The sequence below is a fragment of the Lissotriton helveticus genome, chromosome 11, assembly GCF_964261635.1.
Source record: "Lissotriton helveticus chromosome 11, aLisHel1.1, whole genome shotgun sequence".
NCBI lineage: Eukaryota > Metazoa > Chordata > Amphibia > Caudata > Salamandridae > Lissotriton > Lissotriton helveticus.
The window spans coordinates 1125191389-1125212653 of NC_136072.1; the positions used below are offsets into that span (position 1 = coordinate 1125191389).

The 21265-nt window shown below is 45.4% G+C and overlaps 1 protein-coding gene across 1 annotated transcript in view; it reads right to left on the bottom strand.

Moving 5' to 3' along the window:
• ESS2 (ess-2 spliceosome associated protein) overlaps positions 1-21265 on the bottom strand; it is a 58035-nt gene that overhangs the window by 34511 nt on the left and 2259 nt on the right. Inside the window, exons 2-3 of the mRNA XM_078667854.1 lie at positions 14429-14597; positions 444-539 (exon numbers count right to left, since the gene is read on the bottom strand). Of these exons, the coding sequence (XP_078523980.1) occupies positions 444-539; positions 14429-14597 (265 nt within the window). The remainder of the gene's footprint in view (positions 1-443; positions 540-14428; positions 14598-21265) is intronic.

The following is a 21265-nucleotide window of genomic DNA, read 5'->3' on the forward strand; positions in this document are numbered from 1 at the left end:
AGTTTGTCCCTCGTCCAGGAGGCCTCCTTCCTTATTTTACACAACTCTGCAGGTGAGCTCACTTTGCAATTCACAGTGTGAGATCTCTTCGTTACTCGCAGTGTTCACAACCAGCCCTTTACACCGCAAAGCATTCCTCTTCAGAAGAATCCTCCCTCACCCCCACTCCATCAATCTATGCTCCCACCAGACATACCCCATAACCAGCCTCTCCTATTTCACTCTGTGCTCTCACTCTAACGGCTCTCTCCTCACATTGTCCTGAAGCAGCCGCACTTTCAACAATTTGGGCTTTAATGCCAATGTCTTCCTCTTCTCCTTATGTTCTCCCAGAAAGACCTCCAATTCCTCACTATGTGCTCTCACCCAATGTACATCTTCTTTTAACAGTTCACCTAACTAACACTTTCAACATCCATACAGTATCTTACAGCACTCCATACCTTCTGTCCCAACTTTGTTCCCACTTCTGAGTTTATTCATCAGGGATGGGGAGCCAAGTTCAGCCTCTGGTGTTTCAAAAGTGGCTGGGGTGACATCTGCATTGGGGGCAAAAAAGATTTTGTGAGCAATTTTTTCCAAAACTAGGACTAAACATTTGTTTTTGATGCAGACACCCGGTAGTAGATAGATCTGGGGTCTCCGACCTTTTCTGTAGTGAGAGTTACTTCTGATCAGTGAAAATCATCGAGAGCTACTGAAGGCTAAAAGACCTGAGCATCGTTACCAGACATCCTCAGCTGGGCTTCATTGACTTTAAGCCTAATTTCCATAGAGCCAGATATTATGGTTTGAAGAAAATACTTTGCCTAGGGGCACTATGACAGGGATGGCATGTGTGTCAGGTAGAGCGTGATCTTTGGGGATGTATGAACATGTGTGTGTTTGAATGGGATATATTTGTATGGGTGACTGAGAGCCTGTGTCTTATGTACATGCAGCACAGGGCATAGCGTTCCCCATATGCGGCACCGTTACATGCATCACACAAATATAAAATATATATTTTTTAATGGAAGAAATTGAAAGTGCAGAAAAATATTCAGTAATTGTTCTGCACTTAAAATTTCTCTCATTTAAAAAAAAAATGGCTGTATTTTTCAGTTATACTTATGGCACAGTGTCTACTTGCCACTGGGAGCAAGAGGCTTGCCGTTTGTAAATGCAACACTTTGAAATGAGAGAAAATTCAAATAAAGAATTAACTTAATCATTAAGGTAACTTTTCAATTTCTTTTTCTCCCAATTAAAAGCATTCATAAACATCATTTGTTCACAGCTCCAATATTGAGTTGACAAGAATTTTGTTTTAAGAGTTAAATACCTCAGCACTTCAGTTGTTCATCTCTGTGCCCCACCCCCAGCCTGGGTCATAAATCAGGCTGCGATCTGTAATAGGCCCTGCTATCTGTAATGTAAAATAACCACAGCCTTCCCTTAACTTTAAAATGAAAATAAGACCATGTGCTTATTTTTAATATTAACCCAAGGCTGTGAGTGTCTCTGAAGGTGTCTGGGAGCTTGCAATCAACTGGTTGTAGACACCCGAGATAGATACAACAGCAACAAAGATGCTAGCGAATTAATTACAGAACCCACATCAGTATACCAGTTGAAGCGAGCGTGATCTTTAAAACTCTACGTCTTATCTCTCAGGACCCCAAATACCAAATGGACAAGATCTGCCATTGCATAGCGAGAGGCCAGCTGAGTCTCAAAATCTTGCTTTAAATGGAGGGAGTTATAGATTCTCTGTGTTTGAGCTACCGTTCCAAAGCATGTTGCCCTGGGCACTCTGCAAATAAACAATGGCCTCTAATTATGGTATAATAAGACATTAAAAGATGGCCTCCAGAAACGGTCTTAATAGTGGTACAAAATGATTTCCACCCACAGAATACGGTATTAGCCATTACATGGTTGCCTCTAAATAATGTGCCAACATCCACTAAAAGATGATTTACAGTAACAGTCAACAAACAAGGGTAGCAGTTTGGTATACAGAGTATTTGGCCATACACTGGCACACCAACAGCTTGCCTTGTAATGTCCACATATTGAAAAGGGTACAACTGTTACTAATCGAGTCTTATCAAAGTCCAGATTAAATGCATGATCTTTATTTCTGTATATTATGAGTATAACACCTGTCAAAGTATGAGGCACTATACACACATAAAATTATCTAATCTGTTCATCCAAAAGGGTAAAAAGGGAATAAATAATGCACAAAATGTACTATGTAAGGGTGCTAAATATTTCCACAATCGTTTGGTATTTACCGCTGTAAATCTTTACTGTATAGCTTTATCCTCAGTAGATTGGCAGCCATAATTATGTGTCAAAACAGGAGGCTAGCATTATGCATGAACCTATATTCACTTCTTCTGAGCAGCAAACCATTAAAAGCTTCCAAATAGAACTTAAAACATCACAATGAGAACTAAAATGTTCAGTCCCATATATAGGGTGTGTCCTCCATCTTCCTCCTCTTTTGTTTGCTGCTTCTGAGCAGATCAGCGTATGGAGTACTTTTAAAGATTTGGAATGTATAGTATGCCTAAGAGTGTTTGATTCGGGGTGATATTACCCAATGTATGGGTATTTGAGTGTCTGTGTGTTGAATTTAAAGCTATTTGGGTGTTTGAAATATAAAAGAAATGTATTTCAGTTTAAAAACAGTATAGATTGGTTTTTCCATTAAGTACAGGGAGTAGATGTCTGTTTCTATTACAGAAAATATTTCAGTAAACTTGGATTCAAAAGCATATTTCTTAGTTGGGTAAACGATGGGGAGCGTATGGCTGGAGAGCAAAGAGCTGTTACATTTCCATGTAATTTCAAGGTGCGCCAGCATCAACGAGCAGGTATTTACAGCGTGTGAGCGTTTCAGATTGAGCAAGGTCGTGCTGACGTCAGAGCGTACAGTGTATTACTACACTGATGCTCGACGTCTATTTGCAATACTAAGCCTAAATTTGAAAGGAGATTGACCTTGTTTAGGTAACGCAGCTTGTTTCTGGCATTTGGTGTTGTTAAACAACACAGAGGCGATTTTCTACAGGAATGAGGGCCTGGTCAAACATTTAGGCTTGTTTTTGTGGGCGATAGGTGTGCAAGGCTGTTCACTAGGCAGCAAAGCGCTTAGTAGTATGTTCATTAGCCAGGAATGGTTACTCATGCATCGATATAGCGGAGGTGCATCGGAGAAATAAAAAAAGAAAAAGTGGAATTTGAGGAAAATACTATAAAAAATAGGAACGGTGTATAGTGGGATATTGTTGGTTTACAATCGAAAAGTTTGTCAATATCGAATAAATAATTATGGATGCAAATCAAAGGAAGTACAGGCAGCTGTATAAGAAACAATACAGCAGGTTTGGGTAAGAGAGAAAGGAAAAATGTAGATGAGGAGTATATTTCTGTGTCGGATGATGACGAGTCGAATAGACGTCTGGGAGAAAATGCCTCAGGAAAAAGAGACACATGGATGAAACATCCAAAAACAAAGGGGCCAAGAGCAGCATGCAAAAAGCAGGTGTCCGAAGCGGCACTTGGAGAGGTCAGTTGAACGCTGAGAATGGGGGAAATCTCAAAGAGGAGTTGAAAATGTAATGGGACAGATCAAGTGATGATCTGGATGTATATATTCTAGATCTGGAATATAAAAGACGGATTTGATGAAGAGATTGAAGTGGGTAGCAAGGAGTAAAGAAACATTAACAGTGGTAGATCCATTTGGAGAAAAAAAGTTTGACCCACAGGAAATAAGACATCCCAGGGGCAAAGATTGGTGGGCCTTAGACCATGTCTCAGAATACATAAGGGTGAAATTGCGTAAGTCCTTGGAGAAGGAGGAACTAAATATTATGTGGGCTGAGTGTTTTAGGGCCATCATAGAAGGGAAAGTGACTTTGACACCAAACATAGACCCCGATTTGATTAAATCTGTGTTTAAGATGGGAAAGGATCCCAAAAAGGGACTGGAAAAAGTGTTACGACGTCCTGGGCCTTTGGGAAAGATTTTTGATTCATTTTGTGGAGGAAACCTTTTTAAAGGGCACTGATGTAGATTTAACTCTTTCAAGAGAATGGTGTCAAAAGGCAATTGGTTTTCTGGGCAACACAAATGAAGGCCTGTTGGCAGAAAGGCGTAAAACCTTACTGATGCAGATTTATCTGAAGTTATGTGAATTGGCTAGAAAAGAATCATCTAAAGATGCAAAAGCTTTGCTGTTTGGGACGGCTTAGTGAAGTCTTTAACCAAATATGTGAAGACCTTCACAAGCTTAGACAAGGCGCAGTATTCCATGTGCAAAGTTTTTGCAAATACTAGCTTTTATGGCAGAGCTGGTAGGAGAGGACACCCGACTGGCCGAGCAGGCTTCAGAGCCTAATAACACATTACAACATACCAAGTGTAAAGAGCATACAGGGGAAACCATGGAGTGGGACAATTCTACTTGCACAAGGGCAGAAACCAAGATGAACAGGCAATTGCAGAAAGGGACATAACCCTAATCAAAGTCAAGGATAAGGTGAGTACGAGGATTGTTTCTGGGTTTATCTCATCAGGTATTTCAGAGATCAATGAAAGTTAATAAACGATGGACGCAAGGGTGTTACAGGGAATTGAGGGTTATAGAATAGAGAAAGATTTGGAACCATGCCAATCGTACGAGCAGAACGAGATGGTGTTCCAGACTACTTTATTCCTAGTAGAAAAGAAGGACAAGGGCTGGAGGCCTGTAATAAACTTACAGTTGAATCAGTATGTGACATATCGACATTTCAAAATAGAAGTGTTATGTGGGAATCTAGGACCCTATGTAATTTTCCCGATTCATGCCCATATATAGGTATAAATCACCCAGTCCTAATATAGGCATAGGAATCATTGCCTTATTTAGTCTTAGCCTGTGCAGCCCAAATATGGCATGGCTACTTCCACTAAACTCCGAGAATCCACAACGATTTCTTGGAAAAACCCGCCTTCAGCAGTCAGGGACTTCCCCCTGCTTGAATACTAATTTATCCAAGAACTCTAGGAGTTTTCAAGGAACTGAGGCACTAGTGACGATATTATGTCCAATCTTACGTCAAACTCGGCACCTTCAAAGTATAAATAGGCCTACATTTGCCCAGTTAAACACACGGTGGTTTAGGAGCAGATCGGCTAACTACTTGCCCGACGCCCTGCTGCTGCAAGTGCCGAAGGAAGCCGACCCTCCAACTGACGCACTGAGAAGACGCTGTCTTTTCTCTTGCCGAGAAATCCAGCTCCGGTGTTTCCAGGCTACCCTTGCGGGGTGCTGGGAGATCGAGTCCTGAGAGAGAGATACAAGACCTCTATCATTCTAAAACCAAGGTACGGAGCGGTTAAGACCCTTAGAGAATTCTTGGAACCGATTCTTGGCAGAAAATTACTAGACTTAAGCTACACCACACTTACTCCTCCCTCGTACTAGACTTAGGTTAGGTACACAGGGGTAGGCGTATTTTAGAAGCACCAGTTGAGTACTTTTAGCCACTATTTTATCACTGTATCTATTTTATGCATTTTATGTATTCTATGTTTATGGCTTAGAAACCATATCATGCTCTTACAGTACTATTTTATAATACAATTCGTATTATATGCATTGTACTTCTTAACTAGCATTTCAATTGTAGTAGTGCATTTCTTATGCTTAAGAAATAAGACTGTTCAATAAATACTTTTATTGAAAACGCCCGTCTCTCTATTTCTAAGCAACTCTGGTGAAACGAAGCATGCAGGATTGACTGAGTGAAATAGCCGTCTATTGTTTCTGTGACTCTAGAGATACGTTTCATTCTGGGGAAACAACGTTGTCATGTTATATGGTTGTCAGGGACTAATCCCTTCTTGTATTTTGAAGAAAGTTTCTAGTGACCTCCGAGTTAGCTGGCACTCACAATTAAGTCTAATATATTCGGCAGAGACCTAGTCGACTTAAGTCCTATGTCTAAGCTGCAGGATATATTATTCCAATGCGCAGAGCCTATTGGGAATATAGGAACTACACTACAGAAGAAATGTATTTATTGAGGGATTTGCTTCAGGACTTAGATTGGATGGTGAAAATAGATCTAAAAGATGCTTATTTCACGGTTCCAATAGCGAGGATGAGTCAGGGATACTTACAGTTCAGATGAAAGGGACAGTTGTATCAGTTGCAAAGTCTTCTTTTCAGATTGTCAGCAGCATCTTGGTGCGTCACGAAAGTGATGCGTACAGTGGTAGGCTTCTTGAGAGAAAGAGGAAGAAGAATGATTGTCTATTTAGACGATATAGTGATGATGAATCAAGATGTGGAGGAGTTGCAGAAGGAATTGGATGTCGTGGTAGTTAAGGGCGTTGGCTCGAGTGAATGGTCGCTTATCGTCAATTCAGGCACTATTTCCGGGGCCACTGCATTACAGGGTTCTTCAACAGTTAAAGACTCCTGGGCTAGCAAAGGGGTTTATGGTACGGAGATATGGTTTGTCTGAGTAGCGATGCGAAAGAGGAATTAGTGTGGTGGAAGGAAAATTTGGGAGCCTGGAATGGTCTGACAATATTCGGAGCAAAACCAGAATTTGTGTTGGAGACCTATGCAAGCAATCATGGATGGGGAGCGTCCTGCTTAGATCAGGAGGCAGAGTATGGACTCTGGAAGAGAAGATAGCACATATACATTGTTTAGAGTTGCAAGCAGGTTTGTTAGCCTTCGGTTTGAAGGAGAGTTCAACGCAATTGAAGATGGACAATTGGCAGCGGGTACATATATATACACACAAGTTGGGAGGAATCAGGTCAAACAGATTGTCTGCATTAGCAAAGGAAATGTGGGAATTTAGTTTGGAACACAAAATAGACCTGAAAGCAGAGTACTTGCCTGAAAGGCAGAATGTGGTAGTGGATTGGAGTTCCAGAAATGTGAGACTTCCTCAATCTTCCCCCATTATACCACTGCTCTTAGATTTAGGCTGCAGACCATTGGATGAGATGGCACAGTACCGTCTTGTAGCTTTCTGGCGTCGCCTCTGGACGACGCAAGAACTTAGCTTATTTGCTCACGAATTAGGCGAGGTCAGAGCACTGTGGGGTGCCCAGAAAATTCCATGGCTACGGGAGGTCAAACATATACTGTACTCTATGGGCCTCCCAGAACTATGGTTACATCCCGAATGCTCTAGCTTCCCTTCGAAAGTGGAATTGAAAGAGCTTTATTGGGCTGTTAAAAAATCTGTATTGGTTTCTAACTCCTCAGTAAATAACCTAACGGGACAGTTTCTTATGCATAAGATTACCCCATTTCTTGAATCTTATTGGGACTTGATAAGCAAGACACTCGATCGCAAGCTGTACCATCAGTTCCGGGTGGGAACCTTGCCGATCAAGTCCTTTACTGCAAAGTGGGCAATAAACTCAAGCAACAAATGCCCCTTCTGTCCTGATCAAGTTGAAAGTCTAGGTCACATCTTTTTTGCATGTCCTGCTTATCGATCACCTAGACTAAAATGGTTGAAACCAGTTTGTAAAACACTTAACTGTGGGGGTAGCCAAGCAGCCCTGCTCAAATTGCGAGACTCACGCACTACTAAATCAGTGATTTGTGTCGCTAAATTCTTAAGTTGGTTATGGCTAATTCGTGCAAAGAAACTGTAAATCACTTTTAATAGTAATTAGTTTTTAATGTTTGTATAATGTTGCACTTAATCTTTTATGTATCTGGGGATTTAATGTATAATGTTGTAATATTGGAAATGTTTTTTAAAATAATTCTGATGTCTTTTATGAATTTTTTTATTCGAAATAAAGACTAATTGATGATGATGATAGATTACAGAGATTGGAAATGGAGGGAGGACGTTTTCAACAAGATCTTGAGGCTGCTGGGTCATTTGGAGGCAGATCTGTTTGCTTACAGACTGACTTATCAGTTGACAAATTATGTGAGTTGGAGGCTGGATCTTTGGGGCAGAGCGATAGATGTTTTTTTGCAGAATTGGAGGGGAATAAAAGGTAATCCTTACGCACCCTTTTTTGATGAGTCAGAGAGTGTTGGTTCAGGTGAGGAGGCAGAGATGTCAGCTGGTACTAGTAACTCCTTTTTGGAAGATTCAACCTTGGTTTCCATCTGCAATGGAGTTAGTGGTAGAGGAGACATATTGAATAATATAGATCAGAGGCCTGCTATTAGGCCTAGAGGAGGAGGAGCTTCCTTTGGCAGAGTTGGGTTTTCTCAACCTACTAGTTTGGAAGATATCAGGCATTCTGGAAGACTCACAGGACTTTCGGAATCAGCTTCTAGTTTACTAGATGAGTCATGGGCTCCAGGAACAAGGAAGAAGTATAGAGGAACATGGAAGATATGGTTATGTTGGTGCGTGGAAAGGGGCTTGGATCCCGTGGAGGTAGATGTAGAGATGGCGAGATTTTTTAGCAGAACTGTTTGAGAAGGGAATGTCTACAGAACAGTAAATTGTTAAAGATTAGCTGTGCCAGCAGGACATTCATTGTTACAAGGTGTATCTGTGGGTAGAGCCCTTTCGTCTGCAGAGAGAAGGGAATTCCTTTGAAGGGACCACCTTTCCCAAAGTATCAGACTTTGAGATGTGGGTTTGGTTTTGCTATTATTTGAAGGTTGGCCAAGCAACAAACATTTGGAGGTAAAAGAGTTGATCTGGAAGTTGGCTACATTGCTGTGTCTTATTGCTTTTCGAAGAGTTTTGGATGCTAGGGCTTTGGAGGTGCCACAAATGCTTTTGTTCAACCAGATGGTTTTTGAGATTTGTAAGCGAGCTAAAACAATGCCTGGATCAATTTTTCACCAAGATTTGATATGTCACCTAATTTATGTGTGGTACAATGGTGGCAGGAGTATGAGACAAGGATGTTGGATAGGAGAGGTGAAGGGGTTGACCAGCTGTTAATCGCTGTTGTGACCCTTTTAAAGAGGTAATAAACGCTACAGTTGCAAGGTGGGTAAAATCAGCTATGAATGAAGCTATGTGGATGCGTCTAAGTTTACAGCTCATTCGGTTAGAGGAGCTATGGCAAGTAAATTCTGTATGATGGGTGGTCGTTTAGAGGACATTTTGAGGGCAGCTGATTCGTCATTTGCTGAAAGATTTAGGAAATTGTAATCTAAAGCTGTGATTGTGATTCCAAATGCTTTTTGCTTTTTGAAACACTTTGAACATGCATAATGCTAGCCTACTGTCTTGACATAAAATGATGATTCTTATAGGTTAACTTAATAAAGAATCAAGATTTTACCAAAGACTAGGAGGTTATCCCACCCACCCTGCCATACAAAGAGGATTGAGGGTAGGGGGTATATGATCATTTTATGGTTAGGTTTACTGCTACGAGTTGGTTTGGTTGTCATTTATGCTGTTGTGAAGTTTAAGGATTGGTTTTATATTGCAATTTCATTTTTGCAGATAATCAAATGGGGATAGAGTCGATGTGAAATATAATACAAGAGTGTTCAAAAGGAAGAACAAACAAAAGAGGAGGAAGATGGAGGACACAGAGTATAGATGGGACCTAACATTCTATTTCTCATTGTGATGTTTTAAGATCCATTTGGATCAATCAATCAATCAATCAGGGGTTTGTTAAAGCGCAACTACTCACCCGTAAGGGTCTCGAGGCGCTAGGGGTGGGGGGGTGCAGGTTCCATTCCATCAAGGAGGGGGTCTGTCGAAGGGCCAGGTTTTGAGGTTTCTTGCGAAGATGGGGAGCGATGTCGTCTGTCTGAGGTGGAGCGGAAGGGCGTTCCATGCTTTGGCAGCGAGGAAGGAGAAGGAGCGGCCTCCCGATCTGGTCTTTCTGGTGCGGGGGACCACGGCGTAGGAGAGCTGGGCTGATCGTAGGGTCCTTTGGGGTGCGTGGAATTTGAGTCGGCTGTTCAGGTATGCTGGTCCGGTGCCGTGGAGGGCCTTGTGTGCGTGGGTGAGCATCTTAAAGGTGATTCTCGCCTCGACGGGGAGCCAGTGGAGTGTGCGCAGGTGCTGGGAGATGTGGCAGTGTTTTGGCAGGATGAGGACCAGTCTTGCGGCGGCGTTCTGGATGTTCTGTAGCTTGCGGATGAGGTTTTTGTTTATTCCGGCGTAGAGTGCGTTGCCGTAGTCGAGTCTGCTGGTGACCAGGGCGTGAGTGACTGTCTTTCGGTGTTCGAGGGGGATCCATTTGAAGGTCTTATGAAGGAGGCGGAGGGTGTGGAAGCAGGAAGATGAGACCGAGTTGATCTGGCGGTCCATTTTGAGCTCGGAGTCCTGGATGATTCCCAGGTTGCGTGCGTGGTCTGTGGGGGTTGGCGGGTTTCCGAGGGGCGTGGGCCACCAGGTGTCGCTCCAGGCGTCGGGGTTTGGGCCCATGATGAGTACTTCTGTTTTGTTGGTGTTTAGTTGTAGGCAGCTGTTTTTCATCCATTTGGCGACGGCTTCCATGCCTTCTCGAAAGTTGCGTCTGGCGGTGTTGGGCTCGTTGGATAGGGAGAGGATGAGCTGGGTGTCGTCTGCGTATGACACGATGTTGAGTCCGTAGGTTCTGACGATGGGGGCAAGTGGAGCCATGTAGACGTTGAAGAGCGTCGGGCTGAGGGAGGAGCCCTGGGGGACTCCCCAGGTGGTAGGTGTGGGGTCCGAGAGGAAAGGGGGGAGTCTGACCCGCTGCGTCCTGCAGGAGAGGAAGGAGTAGATCCAGTCGAGGGCCTTGTCCTGGATTCCTGCGTCATAGAGTCTGCGTATTAGGGTGCGGTGGGAGACTGTGTCGAACGCCGCTGATAGGTCGAGGAGGATGAGGGCTACTGTTTCTCCTTTGTCCAGTAGGGTGCGGATGTCGTCTGTTGCGGCGAGGAGGGCGGTTTCCGTACTGTGTTTTTTTCTGAAGCCGGATTGGGAGGAGTCGAGGATGTTGTGTTCTTCAATGAATGTGGCGAGTTGGCTGTTGATGGCTTTCTCGATGACTTTCGCTGGGAACGGGAGCAGGGAGATGGGTCTGTAGTTTTTGAGGTCAGTGGGGTCCGCTGAGGGTTTCTTTAGGAGGGGGTTCACCTCGGCGTGTTTCCAGTCGTCGGGGAACGAGGCAGTCGCCAGGGAGCGGTTGATGGTGTGGCGGAGCATGGGTGCGATGGTGTCGGCGGCTCTGTTGAAGATGTGGTGGGGGCAGGGGTCCGTGGGGGCCCCAAGTGGATTGACTTCATTGTCTTCAGTGTGTCTTCGGTGGTGAGGGCTGTCCAGTCATCAATCGCTGGTTTCCGGGTGTCGGGGGTGATTGGTGAGGGTTCAGTGTGTTGGTTGTCTTCGTCGAAGTTGTCGTAGATGCTCTTGATTTTGTGGTGGAAAAAGGTACTGAGTTTGTCGCAGAGGTCTTGTGAGGGAGGGATGTCGGTAAACTCGCTGGTGGGTTGGGCGAACTCCTTGATGATGCTGAAGAGTTCCTTACTGTTGTGTGCGTGGGTGGAGATTCTGTCTTCAATCGCTTTTTTCCTCGTTTCTCTGATGAGTTGATGGTGGGCGTTGGTGGCGGCTCTGAAGTTGTTGTGGGCTTCTGTGGATTTGGTGTTTCTCCATGCCTTTTCGAGGCGGCGGCACGTGCGCCTGGATTCTTGAAGTTCGGTGGTAAACCATCTGGCTTTCTTGGCACGGGTATTGTTGTTTTTCTTGAGGGGGGCTATGGTGTTGGTGCTGTCCGAGATCCATCTATGCAGGGTTCGGGCTGCGGTGTTGGGGTCGTCGTTTTCCGCGATGGTTGGGGTGGAGTTGTTGAGGGAGGAGGTGAGCTGGTCGTCGGTGATTTTGGTCCAGTTTCTTTGTGGAAGCAGGTGCTGGTGTCTGTGGATGGTGGGTGTTCTGAAGGTGAAGTGGACGCAACGATGGTCGGTCCATGGGAGGTCGGTGGTGTGGCTGAAGGTGATGGAGTTTCCTGTAGTGAAGAGGGGGTCGAGGGTGTGTCCTGCTGAGTGCGTGGGCTCGGTCACGATCTGGCGGAGTCCAATGTTGTGGAGGTTGTCCAGGAGGCATGTGGTGTTGGGGTCCAGTTGATTGTCGAGGTGGAAGTTGAGGTCTCCCAGCAGGGTGTAGTTGGTGGATGCGATGGCCTGCGGGGAGATAATGTCCATGATGGAGTTGGCGAAGGGTCCGCGGGGTCGGTAGATGAGGGTTCCTCGGAGGGCGGCGGTGGGGCTGGCCAGTATCTTGAAGTGAAGGTGTTCCATCAGTTCTGGGGAATCGTCAGGGAGTGTGCTCAGGCGGAGGCTGGATTTGTGGACGATGGCGATTCCTCCTCCTGGGTGGGTGGGGCGGTCCTTCCTGGAGATCTTGTATCCTTGGTGGATGGCGATGGTGATGTCCGGTCCCGAGGTGGTGTTGGTCCAGGTTTCGGTGAAGAATGCTACGTCCGGGGTGGTGCTGTCAAGTAGGTCCCAGATTTCTGTGGCGTGTTTGTGGAGGGATCGGACGTTGAGGAGGATGCATTGCAGGGTCTTCGGTTCGGTTGTGTTCTTGTGGGCGGGTTGTGCTGGATCCGTGTTCTTGGCGGTGCTGCAGGTGTGCCGGCAGCGGTGACAGCTGAAGGGTCCATGGGTGTCGGCTGGTGATGCTAGCTTGCAGTTGTTGTTGCAGCCTGGGTTGAGTGCGTGGAGTGCTGCTGGGTCGTAGCGTTGGCGGGGCGGCGGTCCAGGGTTCCTGGTGCTGGTTGCGGATGGGTCGCAGACGGACGCAGACGTGCTTGCCTTTGACGCGCCTTCGGTGCACTAGCAGCGCGCCCGCAGCACGCGGCCGCGCAGTGGCCGCCATTAAGTAGGGGTCGGGGAGGGCTGGACAGCTGGGAGGCGGGAGCGGGGAGGGGAGCTGGATTGGGCCGGTCGCGCTGGGGGGGGGGGGAGGGGAAGATAGAAAGGGTAGAAAAACGAGTGAAGGAGCAGAGGGAGAGAAAGGGAAAATGGGCAGGAATAAGGCACAACAGAGCAGAGGTGCAGAAAGGTGAAAGATAGAAAGGGTAGAAAAACGAGAGAAAACGAGTGAAGGAGCAGAGGGAGAGAAAGGGAAAATGGGCAGAAATAAGACACAAAAGAGCAGAGATGCAGAAAGGTGCAGAAAGGTGAAAGATAGAAAGATTAGAAAACCGAGTGAAGGAGCAGAGTGAGAGAAAGGAGACAAGAGGTCCACTGGACCACCAGGGATGAGGCGCAGGGAAACCTGCGGGTGGAGGAGGGCCTCGATCACCAACACTCAAGAGTGCAGGGGCAGGGGCACCTCACTTAATGGTGGAGCTGCGAGGGTGGGAGAGCAATTTCACTGACAATGAGTCAGTGGTCTTGCTCGCCTGTCCCCGCAGTGGCCGCCATTAAGTAGGGGTCGGGGGGGCTGGACAGCTGGGAGGCGGGAGCGGGCAGGGGAGCTGGATTGGGCCGGTCGTGCTGGGGGGGGGGGGGAGGGGCCGCAGCGGCGGGGAGAGGTAAAGGGAGGAAAGAAGGGATACAGAAAAAGGGAAAATAAGCAGAAATAAGGCACAAAAGAGCAGAGATGCAGAAAAGAGCAGAAAGGTGAAAGATAGAAAGGGTAGAAAAACGAGTGAAGGAGCAGAGGGAGAGAAAGAGAAAATGGGCAGAAATAAGGCACAACAGAGCAGAGGTGCAGAAAGGTGAAAGATAGAAAGGGTAGAAAAACGAGAGAAAACGAGTGAAGGAGCAGAGGGAGAGAAATGGAAAATGGGCAGAAATAAGGCACAAAAGAGCAGAGATGCAGAAAGGTGAAAGATAGAAAGATTAGAAAACCGAGTGAAGGAGCAGAGTGAGAGAAAGGAGACAGAGGTCCACTGGACCACCAGGGATGAGGTGCAGGGAAACCTGCGGGTGGAGGAGGGCCTCGATCACCAACACTCAAGAGTGCAGGGGCAGGGGCACCTAACTTAATGGTGGAGCTGCGAGGGTGGGAGAGCAATTTCACTGACAATGAGTCAGTGGTCTTGCTCGCCTGTCCCCGCAGTGGCCGCCATTTGGAAGCTTTTAATGGTTTGCTGCTCAGAAGGAGTGAATAAAAGTTTATGCATAATGCTAGCCTTCTCGTCTTTAATAAAATCAGGATTCATTATTCAGTAAACCTATAAGAATCGTCATTCTCTCTATGTCTTTATCAGCCCCCAGACAGGCGCTTTGGTAGTATGTGGGCAGAAGACAAGCTTCCTGTGGAGTTTCTCGACTGCTAGTGATTTGGACTCAAATGCAGGCTGCGCAATGACGCATGCAGTTTTTAAAAGGGCAGGGTGGAACACATGGCTCATATGAGTTATCTTACAAATTCATTTTTAAAAATCCCAATTGCTTTTTTGCAGAGGGAGGAGAAGCATGATGGGAGAAAGGTCATTGATGTGAAGTTCAGGCTTATGTGAGTTGCCAAAAGCTGTGCTTACATGGGGCTGGGCTATCTCTGGAAATCCTCCCGAGCGATGAGCCAAACTTGATGGCAATTTGTCGCATTTTTTCCAAGTCTCCACACTCTTCGGCATCCAGATATTCATTCTGAGCTCGCAATTTCTCAACATCTGGGTAGAAATCTCGCTGGATAATCTTCTGCACGCTCTGTTCGTAGTAAAACAAAAAAAACATACACATTGTAACAGTCACTGTCATGATATTGATTGGGCAATACACATCTTTTATTCTATGATGAAGCTGTAACAGTCATATACCCAGGTGGGTTATGACCCAGCTGCTTGATTACATCACTAGGATTGACTGGTCATTGTTGAGGAATGTCACTTAACAGTGGCCCTGTGCTAGTGCTCAGCTTTTTATAGCACTTAACAATTCTATGCGACCACCATTTTGTGGATAGACAAGATAAATGTGACCCAGGCAGCAAATCATAGAATTTAGTAAGTCGGGAAAGCTTGACTTATTTACAAGGCTTACAGTTTTCTTTTTTTACATGTACCCCTAACTGTTTCACCGCCTCTATTTATTTCTAAAACAAAAAGGCAAACCCCAGATAGCAAGTGTTCTTTTCAGTGGCTCTTCAAGTTGACAGACAACGTGCACAGGTCCAGGCAAGACAAGTAAAAAATGTGTGGGGGGCGTTCCCTAAATAGTGGCAGGTGTGTAGTTAACTGTACTACAATTCTAATGTTTTCTGATGAGTGTGCTTTATACACAACTACTAAACCCGATTAGCGTCTAACTGTTAGTATACATTAGGAGCTGAATGGAAAGATATACTATCTGCAACTTCACTTTCTCTTACAAAACAGAATACATGTGTATACAAAGTCAAAATACTGAGTGGCAAACAAATTATTTTGGATAAATACAAATAACAATGTTTAAAAACATGAATCTCATAAACCTGGAAACCCCAGTTATATCTCAGGACTCCTGGAACCACCGTAACTAATTACACCACTGTATTCAGGCCTGAAATTAATGCTAAAGCAAGACAAATACATGTAATTGCTCACATTATCGACAGTTGCAATACCTTATCATAATAAAATACTTATTACAACCAGTGCCTTCACAGGAACTTCCTTCAGTTGCTATCTCCTTCCTTAAGTTTAGCCCCTGCACGCAACAGCTGCTCTCCTTCAAGACAACCTTTTCTTTATCACTGTCCATTGACTCACTGTCACTTCCCTTTCCCTTTCCCTTTCCCTAAAGGCGGTCTTTTAGTTTGAGTCAGGACCTCATGGCTTCCCTCCTTGCCATTGTAATTTGCCCCAGTGCGTCTTACCTGACCTCCTTGTCACTGTGGTTTGTTCCAGTCCTGCTTACCTGCTCTCTTTTTCCCTATGTTTTGTCCCAATACTTTTTACCTGCCCTCCTTGTCACTGTGGTTTGTCCCAATACTTCTTACATGCCCTCCTTGTCGCAGTGGCGTGTCCCAGTACTTCTTACCTGCCCTCCTTGTCACTGTGGTTTGTCCCAGTACTTCTTACCTGCCCTCCTTGTCACTGTGGTTTGTGCCAGTACTTCTTACCCGACCTCCTTTTCGCTGTGGTTTGTCCCAGTACTTCTTACCTGCCCTCCTTGTCACTGTGGTTTGTCCCAGTACTTCTTACCTGACCTCCTTTTCGCTGTAGTTTGTCCCAGTACTTCTTACCTGCCCTCCTTGTCTCTGTGGCATGTCCCAGTACTTCTTACCTACACTCGTGGAGAAGCGTGGCTCAGTGGTTAGAGGCGGCAGACGCGGAAGCTGAGATCGACCGTGGACCAGGGTTCGATTCCCCGCCTCGGCGGGTCTCGGGCTCAAAAATTCCACGGACTCGACAATTCTCGCTCCGGTGCCTACTCGAATCACAGGGTCACACTCTGCAACTCTGGGCAATAGCTTGCTTAATCTCCACTACGGCCCCTCGCGGCGGGATGCCTGGCTTTCACCTTGTGGACACCCTGCCGGGGTTTCTCACAGGGGAATACCAGGACGGGTTCCCTAAGCAAGCGTCAGGATGCCCTTTGGGTGACAGGTTTGCGCTATATAAGTACACCTACATTTACATTACCTGCCCTCCTTGTCGCTGTGGTTTGTCCCAGTACTTCTTACCTGCCCTCCTTGTCACTGTGGTTTGTCCCAGTACTTCTTACCTGCCCTCCTTGTCACTGTGGTTTGTCCCAATACTTCTCACATGCCCTCCTTTTCACTGTGGTTTGTCCCAATACTTCTTACCTGCCATCCTTTTCACTGTGGTTTGCCCAATACTTCTCACATGACCTCCTTTTCACTGTGGTTTGTCCCAATACTTCTTACCTGTCCTCCTTTTCACTGTGGTTTGTCCCAGTACTTCTTACCTGCCCTCCTTGTCACTGTGGTTTGTCCCAATACTTCTCACATGCCCTCCTTTTCACTGTGGTTTGTCCCAATACTTCTTACCTGCCATCCTTTTCACTGTGGTTTGCCCAATACTTCTCACATGACCTCCTTTTCACTGTGGTTTGTCCCAATACTTCTTACCTGTCCTCCTTTTCACTGTGGTTTGTCCCAGTACTTCTTACCTGCCCTCCTGGTCACTGTGGCTTGTCCCAGTACTTCTTAGCTGCCCTCCTTGTCACTGTGGTTTGTCCCAGTACTTCATACCTGCCCTCCTTGTCACTGTGGTTTGTCCCAGTACTTCGTACCTGCCCTCCTTGTCACTGTGGTTTGTCCCAGTACTTCTTAGCTGCCCTCCTGGTCACTGTGGCTTGTCCCAGTACTTCTTACCTGCCCTCATTGTCACTGTGGTTTGTCCCAGTACTTCTTACCTGCCCTCCTTGTCACTGTGGTTTGTCCCAGTACTTCTTACCTGCCCTCCTTGTCGCTGTGGTTTGTCCCAGTACTTCTTACCTGCCCTCCTTGTCACTGTGGTTTGTCCCAATACTTCTCACATGCCCTCCTTTTCACTGTGGTTTGTCCCAATACTTCTTACCCGCCATCCTTTTCACTGTGGTTTGCCCAATACTTCTCACATGACCTCTTTTCACTGTGGTTTGTCCCAATACTTCTTACCTGTCCTTTTCACTGTGGTTTGTCCCAGTACTTCTTACCTGCCCTCCTTGTCACTGTGGTTTGTCCCAGTACTTCATACCTGTCCTCCTTTTCACTGTGGTTTGTCCCAGTACTTCTTACCTGCCCTCCTGGTCACTGTGGCTTGTCCCAGTACTTCTTAGCTGCCCTCCTTGTCACTGTGGTTTGTCCCAGTACTTCATACCTGCCCTCCTTGTCACTGTGGTTTGTCCCAGTACTTCGTACCTGCCCTCCTTGTCACTGTGGTTTGTCCCAGTACTTCTTAGCTGCCCTCCTGGTCACTGTGGCTTGTCCCAGTACTTCTTACCTGCCCTCATTGTCACTGTGGTTTGTCCCAGTACTTCTTACCTGCCCTCCTTGTCACTGTGGTTTGTCCCAGTACTTCTTACCTGCCCTCCTTGTCGCTGTGGTTTGTCCCAGTACTTCTTACCTGCCCTCCTTGTCACTGTGGTTTGTCCCAATACTTCTCACATGCCCTCCTTTTCACTGTGGTTTGTCCCAATACTTCTTACCTGCCATCCTTTTCACTGTGGTTTGCCCAATACTTCTCACATGACCTCTTTTCACTGTGGTTTGTCCCAATACTTCTTACCTGTCCTTTTCACTGTGGTTTGTCCCAGTACTTCTTACCTGCCCTCCTTGTCACTGTGGTTTGTCCCAGTACTTCGTACCTGCCCTCCTTGTCACTGTGGTTTGTCCCAGTACTTCGCACCTGCCCTCCTCTTCACTGTGGTTTGTCCCAGTACTTCTTAGCTGCCCTCCCTGTAACTGCGGCTTGCCCCAGTACTTCTTAGCTGCCCTCCCTGTCACTGTGGTTTGCCCCAGTACTTCTTAGCTGCCATCCCTGAAGACATTCGTTTAGTTTGTCACTGTAGTTCACACAAGAACCTTGTGTCAGCCCATTCTGAAGATAGTCTTTTGGTTTATTACTCTGGGTAGCTCCTGTGCCGAGTGGCTACCCTCCACTAAGGCATTGTGTGTCATTACTGTACACCCTCCATGTGGGATGTGCCTGTTCTTTGTTGTAATAATGGTATTCAACTTGCACAGTTCAGGGTCAGAGACTCAACTGTTACTTTATTAAAATCATGAGTGATTAATTAAAACTACTGCATGTGTGCACTAAAATAATAAGTCAGTCCTGTAAACATTCATCAAAGTTGATAAAAGACAATAAAGAGTTAGTTCTGATCGCAGCTATCTTTGTATGGTGCACTGGGGCAGTTCCACAACTCGGTTTATGACAAACGTTTGAATGTCTCCCATAGGTCTTCCTCAGCACGGGATGCACAGATCGTATTACTATCTTTCTTATGCACGGAACATGTTCACGAATATTAAAACTAATTTAACAAATCCTTTGTTCAATACGGTATTGGTCGGGGTTAGAGATTCCATGCCGGCTTGTCTACATGTCTGCACCTTCAAGTTGTTAAATGATTTTCACAGTAAATGTCTGCCGGCCTCAAGAGGTGCAGTGCATAGACACAATGTTTAAGATGGTCTACTTTTCTTTTTACAAAGTCTACATTTTTTGTTGAAGGCTTGTTTTTGCCATTTCAGGACAAAATCCAATGATGGCAGTGCCCCCAGCCGGAATGCGGTGAACTTACTTCTTATATATTTTGAATAGTTGATGCTCAAGTATGATGACTTCCCTGGATCATTTTGGTGTTCATCACCGTCTAAGCCTGGGGGTGCTGCATCGTTCCATTTTTGTTCACATGCACCTCCTTTTTTTTTTTTATTCTGTTTGGCTAACATGTAGATTCCATACTTCCCATAAATGCAGTTTCTGGAGTTCTTCCAGATAAAGGCGGTTGACCATTTTGCACGTTATTTCTTACCATGGGGGTTTGTCTAGCGTTGCCGCATTTGATGCTTTCAATTTATGACAAAGTTCAAGGAAAGTGCCCTGTCTGGTATCTGACTATTTTAATAGGCCATATTGAAGCTGTACCGCTGCCAGGGTGGCCATTTTTGGGAAACAGAAGGTGGATTTGTTGGCTTTTGCTACCAAAGCATCCAAAAGCTTGGCATCTACTCCAATCATTATTTCACTTCAGTATGTTATTGCTTGGGAGGAGTTTTGCCTCCATAGCTTGAAGGATTGGGTCCAAGCTGTAGGCCCAAAGATTTTTGGATAAGGTTATGCATGCTGATAGTTGAGTGTAAGCTTTGATTTTGATGAATTATTTTTGCTGCACATAGTGCCTCTGGACTCAGTCCAGACACCTACTGACTTATATGCTGAGATTTTTTTTATGTATTCCCCCCCAATCAATCGTCAAGTTTTTTTACTCTCTTTCCAAAGATTAAGAATTTTGTTAACTTAATTTAGAGTTTGACGCGGATACTCATTGAGTTTATTTATCAGCCTCTGGAGGCCAACTCTAAGATTGTACAGCTCCTAGAGTGTTTCCTTTGGGGTTACTCGGTGATCCCTATGATAATGAGCTCACAATGCATGTCCCTAGAGTTACACCACTCCATGAGGCTATAGCGGTCTATAGAGCAGCTCTGATCACCTTCATGGTTTCAATGCCCATACCAAGCGGTTATCTTATCCCATAGAAGTGCGTGCCCTCTGTGTGCGGTCTCTTTTTTCCTGTGCTACCATTGTGAAGATGGGCTCCCAGTGCATGTCTCCATGGTTATCCCTTGTCCAGGGGAAGCTCTCCAAACGATGAGCTCATAGTGCATGATCCGATTGTGCATCAGCCGGCAATAACGATGGGTTCAAACTCATGTGCAAAGGTATCCTTGTCCGTGGTGGTGCCCTATCTGTGACTATAACTGTCTCTCTTGCTGCTGCTCTCCTAATGTTGACAGTGGCTCTCACATTATATATTAATGGAGTGCCCCCTTCATGTGTGGAGCACTACCTCCTTATGATTATTATAGTGTAGTGATTGCTTCCCAGTGTCCCTGAATTACCTTCGATTATGTTTACAATCTCACGATGCATGTCCCACAGTTATCTGTGGGAGAGCTTTCCCTGTAATAATGATGATGATGATGGTTAAACTGTGCATGTTCCCTGGGTGCTCAACACAAAATATACTGATGGTCTGTTGTTGGACGGTCTGCTCGCGATGACGATGGTCTAAGAGTAGATGCCCGTAGTACTCTTGTTTCTGGGGGCATTCTACTCAATATGTGATGTTAGTGTTCTGCCTTGTGGGTGCTCTCCCTTGTAATAATGTCATGTTTAATTTATCAAATGACAGCTGTACATGAATGGAAACTAAACAAAACCAATTTAGGAATTAGGACAATGTTATTAAATTAAGCCACGTTCCTGGGTTTTTCTACTCAACAAGGACTCTTGTTGATAGGTCATATCAACATAGCGAGAAATACTCAACGGCAATTGTGCAAAATGAACTGATCTTCATACGGTATTCCACTTATTAGTTATCAACGTACTAGACAATGGAATGGTCCTGTTCTTTCTAAATCTAGGCTGGTGCCTTTAAATTCTGCACTGCAAGGCAATGAATCACTAAGCACATCCTAGAAGGGCTGAGTTCTCCCAAATAGCACCCCTTTGTCAATCAAAGCATACTTAGGACAGCATGTATAACATAAAGCGTGTACACTACAACGCCCCAAATTACATACTGCATAAACTACATATCCAAGTGGAAAACAAAAATTACAGATACAAGGAAATTGATTAAGCAAAAAAAACAAACAACATCCACAATAGTTATTGTCTGGGGCAGCACCCAAGATGCTGGGTAACATACCT